Below are 14,639 nucleotides of genomic sequence, written 5' to 3' on the forward strand. Positions count from 1 at the left end.
AAACTACTTTTCTTGTTCTCAGCGTTTGCCTTCTTCTAACATTTTCTGTCCTCGGAGAAAGGCATGATAGGACAGATTAGTTAAGAGGTCACTTTCTGCTCTTTCCTCTGTAGCAATCCACAGCGATGGCTTGATTTATGCTCTTCAACAGACAGAATTCAATTTCACTGAAGAAGTTCAGTTACATCATCATACTACACTGGAATCCATTCAGTTTTTAAACTTTATTATTTCAGTCACAATTACGACTATCTGAAGCCTCTTCATAAAAAGGGGCCATAACAAAAGCTGTACACTAGCAACTTGATCAACGGATGCATTCATTCTGCATCAAAAATACCGCAAGAAGGACAGATCTCCTGGGGAGGCAAATCTGTATCAATAGTTCAGTCTCTTGAATACAGAAATTTGATACAATAAAATGCAACGACAAAGCTTCCCCTCTTTTCAATTAACTGAGAAACAAAAATTGTCCTTAGAAGGGAAGAAATGCATTTGTATTTTTTAGTTTCAGGGTTTTCCCCCCTTTTCATAGCATCATAATGTTCTCTTCATGGGTGGAAAACTCAGTCTTCAAGTTCAAACCTAGTTTCTTCATACAGTTCAGGATGAGATGACTTGGAATACCGGGAATATTTCAGTTGTAGAAAATCACCCAATTCATCCAGAGCATTCAAAACCTGTAAGACCACCACACTGTGTCAATTCTCCTGGAAAAGATATGACGTTCTACTAACTTCTACTTTATAGAGGAAAAACAAGTTCATAAAAACGTCAGTTAAAGAAAGCTGAAAGGGCAAATTTTGCTTTTACTCTCCCATAGCAAATGTTCATGCAGTCATAGATGCACAATAGCATCCGTGAGAACAGAATTTACTCCTTCAGAAGGTTATGGTTTATCAGTCAGTACATGAATTGAACACAGATTAAAAAAAAACAAACAACTTTCTAGAAGCATGGTGAGATAATAATCCAGACAAAAAATTATCGTTACTTGCAAAAAAGGCATATGTAAGGTAATACTTCAACACTTCCATATGGATCCTGAAGATTGCAGTTGCCACTATGTTTTCTTGGATGGGACTCAGCACACAGTGCTGATCACAGTCATCAAAAATACCCTGTACAGTTTCAGGTATTTCTAGTGCATTCCATTGTTTTCTTGTATTAATATCACAGGCATAATTAATAATGCATTAGGACTGTAATGCAATTTGCTGAGCAGTGTCCTCAGCTCTCAACAGATTCAAAAAGTAGCCAGGGAACTTTAGACCACAGAGAAGCAGCTCAGTGTCTTGCAGCATCTGAACCATGCTCAAGAGCTGCCAACCTTTTGTCATTGAAAAGGAAAACAGCAATTTTGATTGTGAGCGGAAAGGAGTATTTTAGTGATGGTTAATGCAGAGAGATAGTTTCAAAGTCATTAAGGAAGTTATTCTTGGGAGCTTGCCCTTTAAATGGATCTTTCTTTTTCTTAGTTCCAAGCCAAGATTCAAAACAAATTTTGCCAAAGGGAAGTTTTCATTGTGCTTGTTACCTGTTGTTACACTGGATTTAGGAATGTTCACAAAGTGTTTGCCCTAAAAAAACCTTTCCGTCTGCATGTAATTAAACTCAGGGCATTTCCATTCTCCCATAGTATAAGGACATTTAAAGAATGCCACAGTTAGTATAGTAAAGGCACAAGCACAGCACATTTAAGAATGATAGCTGGGGAGTGTTTCAGACCTTCACTTGTACCAGGAAGCAGCGATGTGCCGGTAGCAGAAGAGAACATGCAGTGACAGCTTACAAAAGTAATGGAGTTGACAGTTGAGGGTGGAGGGTGAGGAAGCAAAGCGAAGCAGCAACCTCAAGAGATTAACCTTCAGATCAACCTCATTGCCTGTTACCAGTTACATAAGCCAAAATCCACACTGTCAAACAGTAAATGACGACAATGACCAACACACGGACATAGCTCTGCCCTGCTCTATGCAATTTTATCTTTATGGTATTATGCCCTGCTAATAACTACTGCACCTTTAAGAGCGGCAGGAATTTTGCACTGCACACATGCAAAGCAGATTTTTCAATGTTGTTTGAGAGGGGTCTACACTGGCATGGGAGCTGGTCAGCCAGGCAGGGCTCCCCCATCAAGTTCCATATGAATCTCAGGATGCAAATGGGAGCCAGGGGCTCTCTGCAGACACAGATGCTTGTCTGCATAAAGAAGTGCCATCTTCTACTCAAATGCCTTCTGTATTCACAGGTGTGATTTTTTTTTTTATTTGAGTATCATACTTGTGCAAAGAGAAGAAAAAGAATGCTTGAAATTTACTGTTAACCCTTTGTGTTGCCTGCCTCTAAGTCGGCTTACTCTGAGAATGAAAGAACGTATATCAAGTTAGGCCAAAAACCTCTTTGGCAAGAAGGGGAGATGGAAAATTTCAAAGAGTTTATTTTAAACACATTTCGGAGTGTGTTGGAATGGAGGGTTAATTTGGAAGTCTCTACATAATCTTAACAGTATTTCTGGTGTCAGAGAAAGATACAGAGCTGAGAGAGGCCAGACAGCACCAATGAAACCTCATTAGGTTCAAACCATTCCAAATACTGTTTGCAATTGCTACCTGTACCCCCAAGGCTGTCCCATGCACTTTTACATTTCCACGTGTTTCTTGAATTGCAGAGTGAAAAATGGTATGGAAAAACTGATTTGCAATTATTTCCATATCGTTTCAGGTTTCCTACTCTGACAGTTTTGACCTAGCAGTTAACTTTTGTCTTGCTGTACTTTTCATGTAGGTCTTTACTAGTTGTGGCAGGCTTGGTCACTATTAGAAATAGAAGAACATAACAAGTTAACTGTCCCATAATCTGTTTTTAAAAATAAAATATATAAGGCTAAAATGCCTTTAAAGATCAAGTGACAAGACCAGAAAAACAGAAGTAAAAATGAATTATTGAGATTCAAAGTAACAGACACACAGCTTCTCCCAACCCCCTTTGCATCTGAAGTTAATTTCAGCAGGACATCTGCTGTTCTTACCGTGTCTAACATCTCCCGTGTATGTGCAGCTGACACACAAAACCGAGCCCTGGATTCTGTGATAGGAGTAGCTGGAAACCCAACCACAACCACCCCGATATTTTTTTCTAACATGCGTCTTGCAAAGGCCCTAAGAAGAAGAAGAAAAAAACAAGAGTAAATTATCGCTAATAAACTGACCACAAAGAGAAAACATTCAAGTATAATAAAACAATGGGTAAAATCCTGTCTTCAATTGAAGTGGATGGTAATAGTCTCATTGAATTCAATAGGAGCCAGAATTTTACCAGTGGGATTGAGATTCTTTGCTGTTTAACAGCTCATGAAGCCAAGTGGGTGTCAAATACTGGCAGTATGATGGCAGAAAGCGTACTGTAGAAGAGATCCAATTCATTTATGTCAAAGGTTTTGAGTGCAAATCAAAACCTGTGGGCACTAGCAGTCCCTAAGCACTGAAGAAGCTGGGCCTCTGGAAGGTGTGAGAGCTGTGTTCCAGCACATCAACAGGACTTAATCTGTGTGATGGTTTCCTTCCTCTCACAATTACTCTGCCTGATTAGGAACGTTTTGCATAGTGTGTACTACACCTAAAGCACATAACCACCCTAAATTACCTGCAAAGGCTCTCTACAGTTTGGCTGTTACATTACACATTTCTCAGTCAGTCCATAAGTGCTGCTTGATGGGTACTGAACGGTAAAACAACTTCTCTGTGCAAAGTGTTCAAGTATCAGATGGAGATAAAGAGCATCCATCAAAAACAATTCATACTTCAAAGGCAATATGTCTCTTTTAAGGATTAATAGTTAAAAAAAAAAATCCAAGTTCAAAATGTAATCAGGAGTGTTACTCCAGAGCAAGATAAAGAGGGTTACAGGAAGTTTTTAAGATGATGCATACTGGAACAACTCAAAATTATGTCTAGGGGTAAATTTAAAATAGAACGTAACTAAAGATGAAATCACCTAACAGAGTATGTTTGTTTTGTGAAGCATCTACCAAACATAACTACATTTTTCACAGTTCATATGAAATAAACTTTGAAATAAATTTGAATGGTGTTGGTTTTGCTTACAAGGTGTTTTCAGTACTTACCCTATCTTACCAGGCATATAAAGGAGTAAGGGGACAACAGGAGAATCATCATTGCCATAAATGATGAAGCCCATTTCGTGCAGTCGTCTTCTGAAGTATCTTGTGTTTTTCCCTAGCTGGCGCACTCTTTGGAGCCCTGAAATGTGTCAGTCAGGAGAACAGTCAGTGCAAACATCATAACTGGAATCTAGTAACAGCCTGGAAACAGGGCCATAACAGTTCAAAAAGTTCAGCTGAAATATATATATTACCATTTGATTCAGAAGAAAAACACAGAATGAACAAAGTGCAATTATATTGATTATTATGGCATTGTAGGACAGACAGCTGACACTTCCATACTTGTGAGATGCCTTTCCACTGGCAGGAAGTCTTGTTTCATGTCTTCTGGAGATGTATTTGTGAACAACTCCCTTTATTGTATTGCACTGAATAAAGCCTGCTGAATGACACACACCCATAGAGAAGCAGTTACATGTCTCTAGGGATGCAGGACATATAGACAGAGTATGCACTTTCCCAACACAATTCACTACAAGGGAAAACAACGTATGCCTACAGAGACCTTGATACATATGTCACTATATCTATATATTTTCTCATTAATGACATTCTGCAGGGTTACTCTTATACCTTAGCCAGTTCTGTGCACACACTTCTTTTTTTTGCCATAATAAAACTTAAATAAATAAATAAATAAAAATAAATAATAATAAAATAAATAAATAAATATAAAAAAATAAACTTAATAAAACTAAAAGTAGAAAACACTGAGTTTTGGATCAGCTCAAACTGATACTTCCTTTTCCCTCAGTTTTTCAGGCAGATGAAAAGCATTCAATAAACTCTTATTACACAAAGCCTGATATTCTATAGTGTGTTGTCAATATTCAGCATAACTCCAGTTATAATAACATGCATCTACATGTGTAATCCCTTGCTTAGTTCTCCTAATTTTTCATTCTGAATGACTTCCTACAGTAAGCTCAAGGACAATTTTTTCTCATTTTCTTTTTCAAAGTAAATGAGGAATGCTGAGATGGAAAGTGTGGCAATCCCATGTGATGCTTCCTACTCCTTTCTCCATATCCTAGAGGTGCACACTGAATATTCCTCCTATACATTTTGTCACTTACATCAAATAACTCATCCACTTACATCCATAGGACTACTTTTGGCTACATGCAAGCATTTACGGATTAGGTAAGTTGTGGAATTCTATGCAGTTATGACTGTACGTATTGCTATGTCAAGGAGGACCCTCAACTGGGGAGAAGAAAAAAAAAAAAGGAAAAGACAGGCAAAGCGCAGAAAAGAGTTAAATATGACCTGAAAAAGAAACATTGTATTTTGGCCCTTATTTGCACAAATGCATTAGAAAAACATACAACAGGTCTCTAGTTTCTAAGATGTTTTCACACTTGTTTATTTATGTATGTGTTTTTAAACAGAGCACTAAGCCTTACCTTCCTCCTTTTAAGCAGCTAGTGCAATTGTAGGCTGGAAAACTGGGAATGAAAAAGAAGGGGAACAAGAGAACCTACCCAGACGCAAACTTAAGTTACAGAGTACCTTAACATTTCTTGTACGAGTTTTCTTGTTAGTTCTTAAAAGGACACAGAGTCTAAAAATCAGCTGTTCAGTTCCTGTGTCCTCTTATTTTACTGTTACTTCCTCAGTATCACAATCTGACAACAAACTTAAGTCATTCAAGTCTTTCAGACACAAATTTTGTACCCTGCATTGTTCCTGGCCTCACTCAGTCACTAATCCAGAGATGTATCTCCCAGCAAAACCAACAGGAGAGCTGAAAACTAGTATTTTTAGTGAAGAAAAAATAAGGCCAAAACCAGCAGAGAAAAGTGCGCTTGAAAAGTCAGCTCAGCCGTTTCTTTTGCAGTGTCACTAAGGAGGTGATTTCTGACAAGGACAGTTACCTCCCTACCCATTGCATACAAAAGAGAAGAGCCACACTCATCATTACTGCAGACAGGGGCTAGAGCATGCCCTTTCCTTACTCTACCTGCATATTTCATCAGCTGGCTGATGGCACTGCATTTCTAATGCTGTACCTACCACCTACCTGGATGGTGCCACCTACTCGGTACCCACACGCTGCTGCATCCCAGTGCCCCCCCAGCACCAGTCCTGGGTTCATGCAGCCACACAATGAATCAAGCCAGGTCCTTCACGTGCCTGACCCGACCAGAAGGAACCACACCGCTGTCAAGCAGATTAATTCTCTAAGCGTTATCACTGTGTAGGTCCTTGCACCTGCCCAGCAGAGGTGGTGAGAACGCATGGTAGGAGTGGGATTTAGTGGGACAACATCTCAGCTACATCCTTGTATTTTGTTTCTCCTGTTCATCAGCCCATCCTTTCACTATCACTTTGATCATGTCACCAGACATGAGCACTGAAGTCCCCAGTACAACTTATTTCCTCTTTTTCCCTTTGCTTTTAAGTTGCCTTTGTGCAGACGTACTTTGTTTTCACTGTCCATTTCCTTTTTCCTTTGCTTTTTGTTCACTTCATTCTTCATTTACTACTTTCTGCTGTCATCATTCTCTGACTGTGTGCCTATTTGCTGATGTCCCATCTTCCTCTTTATAATCACAACAGCCAGTTAGGCATTTACGTCTGCAATGTACCATCTTTGGCAGATCCGTCCTCCGACCACATTCTGCCAGAGCTACTGCCGTGGCTTTTCTTCCTATTCCCTCTTGGCACAGGTAGAAGTCACCACACCTACAGAAACTTCTTCTCCACTAATCATTTCTGAGTGCATGTAGGTTTCAACAAGATCTACTGCTTCATCTGTTCTGTATCTTCCCGAGTCAAGGTTCTGTCGATGTTCTGGCTGGGAAATTTATAGGGAAACTGGGACTTGCTTCACAGTGATCAGTGTTTTGCTGAACAAATTAAAAGATCTCATAAAACTGGTGCATTTGTAACTTTATGCACGAACTGCCCACACAGACAACCTGTTAGTTACAGTTTCAGTCATTCAGCTTAAAACTTTCAGTGGAAGAGATCCGCTGGGTTAGAAAAGGCCACAAATAGTTTAACCATCTCTCTAATGCTGCTAAAACAAAAACAGCTGCGCCAGAGCAAGGAAAACAAATGAAACACAAAAGCATCCTACTACAAAGCTTTCCAGTCACTAATAAAAACAATAGTCTGTGGTATTTCCAAAAATATTTTTGGTGTAGTAGATCTCAAAGAACCAGGAGGAAATATTAAGGAGGAGGAGAAGAGATGGGGGTAGGGGAGAATGGCTAAGTAAAGGGGTTAGAGAAGAACTACAGAATAACGTGTCTGAGGAGAGAGAGTTTTCATAAAGACTTTATTAGCACCTCCTGAGTGCCCAAATTACAGGGAGGTGGGTGCAGGAGTGACCTCGACTGGGGGCTCGAAATCACCGCTGCTTCTTGCTATCTTAGCAGCCCCTAAGCTAGTTTCCAAACTCCCAGCCTCCAGCATTTGAAACTACTAGATTTTCAATTAGGGAAAGTTTTCATAAATGCAGATGTTCTTGGCGGATGCAGTTTAATACTTGCCGCCTTCTCCTTTCTATTCAGCTGTTTACCACAAAGCTGGAAACAAAGTGTCAGCCATGCAAGATTCCAGGCAGTTCGGTATTTATCAAACCATATGCGCACGGCCTACAGTTGGTCATTTTGTCTCTCCTTGTTTTAGGTACCAGGAACTTAGATTCCAAAGCAAAAGAAACATTAGAGCTGAAAGAGGAATTTCAGGCAACCCCCCCAAGTGTCGAACACCTCCCTCCTTTTCCAATTCTACCCTGCTGAATCCGTAACCTTAACCAGTTTGTGATGGGACGGATTCCCCTTTGAAAACCCCCATGGAATTCATTCGAAGAAAGCCAACTTTGATGCAAAAGAGCCACTTCAATGTTTCAGAAACAGCCCAAAATAGTAATGTCACTTGCAGAGATGCATTAAAGAGCCAAATAAAAGATCAGAGCATTCACATATATCTGGAGGGAGAAAAAGCACATTAGGAGACTATTGCTACACACACTGTACTTGTGGGTGGGTGGCTGGGAGGAACCTACTTCTTTACCAAGTGTCAACACTTTCCTTTCTCATGTTAAGTTTTGTGGTCAAAGACCACATACACACACCATATACACAGCCATCTTCTAGGCTGTCCCGATAAGAGCAATAAAAACCTGAAAGTTTGTAACTGTACCCCAATGCTTTTTTCTTTCCTTTATGGGACCCTCCAATGTCAGATAAGAAGGCGGATCTGAGCAAAATGTTTATTTTGGTCTCATTGGCCCAATTTTTCCCCCACACTGCAGATTAAATCAGCGTAAGAGTGATGGAATTCAGTTTAGAATCAGATCTTAGTCCAAATTTCACTGTGGTATGTTTAATCACAGGCATTGTATTTAAAAGCTATTTTCTTTGATTCTTGAGGCTGTGATCTTGAGTCTTATAGTCTTCTTGCTAACCTCCTCCTTTTATGAGCAAAAATTCGCAGTGTCAGAGCTAAAACAATATAACTGCATCTATTTTAGGGCAAGAATTTGCCTGTGCAGCACTAATTACAGGATCAGAGCCTTAGATAGTAAATATATTTGTTCAAAACTTCTTAGTTTGCAAAATTCTTCAGGATTTTCAGACTCCACAGTCTATGCAAATAGCATATAGCACAGCATGTAGGATGGCCAGGTAGTTATATTCCCTATAACAACTGAACCACTACAGAGTATATGTTCAAAGAAAATACGAAGCCTGGGCAGGGAAAACTGTCCCTTAGCTAACTAAAATGAAGACCACTAATGCTTCAGATTTCACAGCTGAGGTTGAGCACAACCTTATTAAGAGCTCTACATCTTCTTATTAGCTGAATTAAAGAGGGACATGAATAGGGAAAACTGAAGTATAAAGGACTCCTAACTTCACAAGTTACCTTCGTGCTACTTGGAACATACAGTGATAACATAGCCAGTTTATTGGGATTGTACTGAAATGCAGGACTATTTACCTGGACAGTGCAACTGTGCTGGCAAATTCAGAAACTACATTTGTTCCACTGCTTTAAAAATATTTGTTTTATTGCAAAGTTCTAAGGTGTTGGCAATTCTGGGAAAAACACTGATTATATTTTTATTTGACACACATTATTGCATATTGTCAGTTCTAGCTCATTAATTTCTGCAAGCTTTTAGAAGGCTTTACAGCTCACAATTAATATGGTTTAGTTTAAGGGAAAAAACACAAAGAGATGGCAAGAGAGAAAGAAATGATAAAAGATAGATGGCTTGCTCATAATTTGTTTGAAGCAGCAGATGTTTTAAGAGAGCCACTTGGAGTAGCAGGCTCGGTGGATGCTTGGTCACACGCCGGGCGATGGCTACAGACCTGCTGTCAGTGAGGAGCTGCTCTGGAGTCTGACAGCAGGAAGGCATCCTGACTACAAGCCCGAGGGCCTGATTGCAGGCGGGTGTTACCTGGCACAGCTCCACGCGCTTCAACAGAGCTTTGCTATTTATGCCAGCCGAGGACCTTATCCTGGCAGCAAAAGAGGTAGTAAAGCTATCAGCTCTCTGAAACAAAAGTTTGTTTTCCTCTTCCAGAGACGTCTGCTTTTCGCTCCTGCAAGATTTTAATAAGCGGAGAAGCTGGCTGCGTTCAGTTCTTGCACAAACACTCTACCTTTGAACTCTTCCTGTAGGCTTCTAACTTTGGAAATTCTGACTCAGTATATTGAAAACAGGAATAAGCAACCTGTAGCCTTTCATATCAAGATCTCAGGTGTATTTTAATTGAAGGAGAGCTGTTTTTCCTGAACTCATTCCAGGAAAGATAATCCCACACCACGCTTTTCCTTGGCACATGGTGGACTCTTCAAGATACAAATCCACCTGCTTTAATCATCTCCAGCTGTTGTTTCATTGGGCCTTTCTAGATAATTAGTTACACAATCAAACTTCTACATACCGGTGTCAGAGCGTCTCTTCAATCTGTGTTCCTTGGATGCAGAACTCTGCTCCCTGCCCTCCTTGACTAAAAACTAGATAGTAAAAAGCAAACTTTCATACGCTGAAAAAAAAATAAATTTGGAAAACAATAGCTCTTCCCCACTAAACTGTTGCAGATGGACAGATTTTTTTCTTCCTCCCCCCTATGCCCCCCCCCAGTTCCATTATAAGAGTAACACACATGTACCTCCATGTGCATTAAATCACAAATAGAATGCTATAAAACTGGGGTGCCTAAAGGAAATATGTTCTCAGATAAAAAAAATCTTTATAAAAAAATAACTTTGCTATGAAATGGGGAGTAGTGAAGACATTTTCTTCTCCAGTCTAATGCCAACTATAAACCTAGTAATTTCAACTTAATTCAACTGCTAAACAAGCCCTTAAGGACTTATTTAGTCAGTCCAATTTTAACTGTGAACTGCTGCAAAACACTTTCCAGATCAGACTACAGGAAGAAAAAGTGGCAATTTCAACTGAAGCAGAAAAGGGAGAAATTGTACATATACTGTCATTTTTGCCTTATTTCTCAAATGAGTCAACCGTGCCTACCCAGCACCTTATCTGTATTCAGATATACAGTGTCAGCACTTGGTGTCCTGCACAAAAGGAGGGACAGAGCAGCCAGCCTTGGCTGAGCCTTATTTACTCCCAGCAGAGGTGATTAATCACAAAGCACATCAGTCCCTCCACTGAAAGCCAGCCAGTGCACAACGTGCTCCATCTGTATCACATTAGGTGTTTCTGAAATGCCAATGACCTGAATGCTGTTAGAAAAGGCACTTCTCTCCTTCGTGCTCCTCAGGCTGATAACAATGCTGGAGTCCTCAGGCAGTGGCAAGCAGCATCAGGAATGGGAGGGATTCTCATGCTCAGCAGCAAAGACACTCTTAAAAGGAGACTGGTGTGTTGCTGCCCCTGGGGATGGTGTGGCTTTCTTTACTGGGGGATAGGCTGCTAGTCATCAGATAGATTGCATGGCAGGGTGTGCAGAAAAGCTCGCAGTCTGGTCACATCCTTGCTCTGCCTGCAGTTAAAGCTTATTTATGAACACAGGGAGACTTATCCACAGACAGGATCTGCTAAAGGACTCGGCACTGGTTTAACTTTGACTATGGAAAAAGTGACTTCAAATGAGGCAGGATTCAGTCAATCCTCAGAGCTCTTGCAAATCCCACTGCAGACACTATTACTCCAAAGCCCCTGCTTGTGCAGATCAACTGACCCTCCACAGATAAATCTGGCTTCCTTTAGGAGGTGGTTCACATGGCAGGTGGCTCCTCTGGAATAGCACGTCTCACTCATTTCAAGTAAAGGTGGCAGAATTTAACTCTGTTTCATCATTCACTGCTGGGAGAACATCTGTGATGTTCAGCTCAGACAAGTAACAATCACGACAACATATTATCATCATTAGCATCTTCACCGTCATAATGACTGGGAGCCTTAGCCATGGAGCCAGCGCTGAGCAAGCAGGGAATAAAGCTTCTTAAATGCTCTAAATGTAGGCACATGCTTATTGGGAATATTAACTTACTCAAAATTAAGCCATGGTTCAAGCATTCTGCTTGATGAAGACCCCAGAGAAGCAATCATCTTAGAATGAAGCAGCAGAAGGAGAATTTGAGAGGGAACAGTCAAAAGCCACACTTTAGAGGGACTGATTCTGCAAACTGTTTTGAGCAGGTTCAAGGGGTCTGTCGCTAGGTAGCCTGCAGCATTAAAGCTTACTGCTGTAGTTTCATGATCAGTTGAGTCTGGCACAAATTTAATTTGCTGAGAAAGGGATCGTTCCCCTTGACTCCAAGCTGTTCAAGTCCTGGCACTAGGATTCATCCAGCCATATGGTCAACTGGCTCGGGGAAATGGTTTGGCTGTAGGCTCACCATTCGTGGGGACTTCAGTTATTTTTCAGCTAGATCAGTTCCCTGATTCAGTTCATCGCATGGCTGCACGAACACTAATGCTAGTATGGAAAAGGGGCACTAATAAGGGGCAAGGCAGGGGGAGAAAAGCCAAGACTGCCCTTCTCAGTATCAGCGCTGGCTTGTGCCAGACTACAGTGATGGTTAAACTAAGGTTTTTGAGTTTACAGAGGACCCCGAGATGCAACGGTAATGTTTTCAAAAGATTGCTAAGCACCGATAGCAGTGGAAAATGTTGAAAACTGAGCATTTTAAGAAGCTGGTCCTCCAGTTATACAAAAATCTAAGGCAGACGGAAATGTTTTAAAAAGGAACCTTTTAAAAGCAGATCCTTTTAATGCCAAGCCAAAACAGAAAACAGCATTCTGCAGCTTCTTGCAATCTGAATGTGCTCAAAAGTGAGAACTCACAGGCTGCTACAAACAAAAATGAAAACTAGTAGCTACAAGAAGATAAACCAATCAGCACAAATGGCAAAGCACTTTAACATGTTAAAGGAACGCTTTCTGTCTAAACAAACTCAGGAATTAGCTTTTAACACAACGAGGACAGCAGATACCTGAGGATATGGCTTTAAATTTTGCAGTGTCCCATAAAAAACATATGAAACTGCCTATGGCTTTTGGTGAATTATTGTTTGCTATGCATTAAATAGAAAAAAAAAAAGCCTTCAGAAATGCTATAATTTGCTTTTTATGTCACTATAATTTATTATTACCCATCAAGAAATTTGCTTTACATTTCCTACCAGTTTTAACTCTGTCTGCTTAGTGGTTCTATTTTTTACCTATCAAATTTAAGTGTAAAAATATGCTTTTGGTATTCTCAGGCAGAAGGGGGAAAAAAAGGGTCCCAGGTCACAGCTGGAGAGGCTGTGTTGCACGCAAGTAAGTGCACATGAACATTTGCACAGGGTCCAAGCTCTCTGAGTCAACCACAGTCTCATTGTGGGGATAAAACCACTAAGGCAGCTGCTGAGCTTCCTGAGGTATCTCCAGTGGTGTAACAAGAAGCCACAAGGAGAACATATAGAGAGTATCTATATTATGAATTATAAAGAGTAACTGCCATGGGAACTTCTGCTTCCCATATCTCCTAATAAATGAGGAGAGACACATTTGAGATGAAAAGGCCACAAAGCTTTAAGAGGGATTTTTTTTTTTTTTTTATAGACTGCATGAACTGAGCTGTGGAACTTGCTGCCTTATGACATTACTAAAGGAAACACAGCTGCCAGGAGTTCATACACTTTTGAACAACTCTATTGTAGCAGCTATGATAATAGCTATGACATTACACTACCAAGAATAAATGTCTTGTTCTACCAGTTGCTGATTATCAGAGAGTCCTGTAAAACATGACATTGAAAAATGCCAGTACTTGTACTCTACTAAAAATATGATTTTACATGAAAATGGAAATATATTTCCAATTTTTGTTGTTGTTCTCTGACTCTTCTGCTAAAAGTCACTCAAGAAACAAAGGACTTAGTCATACTGGCCCCAATCCACCTGCCAGGCAGGAACAACTGTTCCTATCAGTTTTAAGGGAACTACTGCCTTCTCCTGATTCAACATTTCTTGCACTTCATTTTCTCAAGGCACAGCAGAAAACAGGAAAATAATGAAATGGTAATACCTGGTTATGGTCTCTGCAGCAACCTCCCAATCTCTTTTACTGAATTTAAGATGACTAAATGGTAAGAGATACAGATCACATTACCATGACATTAATGTTTCACTGTCATCACGAATACTGATGTGGGACATATTCTACATTTACAGATGATTGCTTTGGGAAATACCAGGTCTTCTCTTTACCTTTTTAGTTATGTCAGTACAAAGCTTTAAAATGAGACCTTCCCCAGATAAACTGGAATCTCCTGCTGCAAAGGAAGGTAAGCACACATTTTGCTAACACACTTCCACAGCAGTTTGCTGACCAGAGAAGATGGAGGAGTATCTGTCTCAACTAGTTTGGAGAGTGGTGTGCTTGCTGTAGTTGCTTGCAGACCCATTTGCAGACCCTCTTCCTCTCCTTCTCCACACCAGGCCCATTTTGCTCGCAGCCTCTGTAGCTCATCTTCTCAGCATCTCATTTTGGTCCGTCTCCATCCTTCCTAACCACTTGTTTTCTATTCCTTGTGGTGTCTCCATTGCTTGCCAGAGTCTCTTTTCTCTTTAATCTTTCTGCCTCACCTCCCTAAATGCTTGACAGTGCAGGATGGATGCAGGTGCTCAGGGCCCCAGTCTCCTGCCCAGGTCCCAGGTGGGGGATGTGTAGTTCAGGCCTTCTGGCAGTGAGCTGCAAGATACTCCTTCACTTGGTGGATCTTCAAGTTTTTCACTGTTCATTTCAAGCATATATATATATATATAAATATATACACTCGTAACATCACAAGACTCAGAAGGTATTTCAAAAACATGGTGAAAATACTAATCTTGGCGATCATAATCCAAATCTTCATCCCAAAGCCTGAAGAAACCAAAGCTCGTCAGGGAAAGAAGTGATTTTTTTATTATTATTTTTTTTATCGTCATCAAAAGCCCATACGTACATATAGACTTGTTCT

The 14,639-nt window shown here is 40.3% G+C and overlaps 1 protein-coding gene across 10 annotated transcripts in view; it reads right to left on the reverse strand.

The window, feature by feature from the left end:
* Positions 1-209: 209 nt before the first annotated feature.
* The window catches only part of SPTLC3 (serine palmitoyltransferase long chain base subunit 3), a 175,073-nt gene continuing 160,643 nt past the window's right edge, over positions 210-14,639 (reverse strand). For 9 of the 10 annotated variants that reach the window (XM_080588398.1, XM_080588394.1, XM_080588395.1 and 6 more), the window contains 3 exons: positions 4,127-4,262; positions 3,032-3,161; positions 210-680 (listed from right to left, as the gene is read on the reverse strand). In XM_080588398.1, the coding sequence (XP_080444524.1) occupies positions 567-680; positions 3,032-3,161; positions 4,127-4,262 (380 nt within the window). In that variant the 3' untranslated portion in view covers positions 210-566. The other variant, XM_080588392.1, reaches the window with a different exon arrangement.

This window comes from Anser brachyrhynchus (genome assembly GCF_964034855.1).
Source record: "Anser brachyrhynchus genome assembly, chromosome: 3".
Classification (NCBI taxonomy): Eukaryota; Metazoa; Chordata; class Aves; order Anseriformes; family Anatidae; genus Anser; species Anser brachyrhynchus.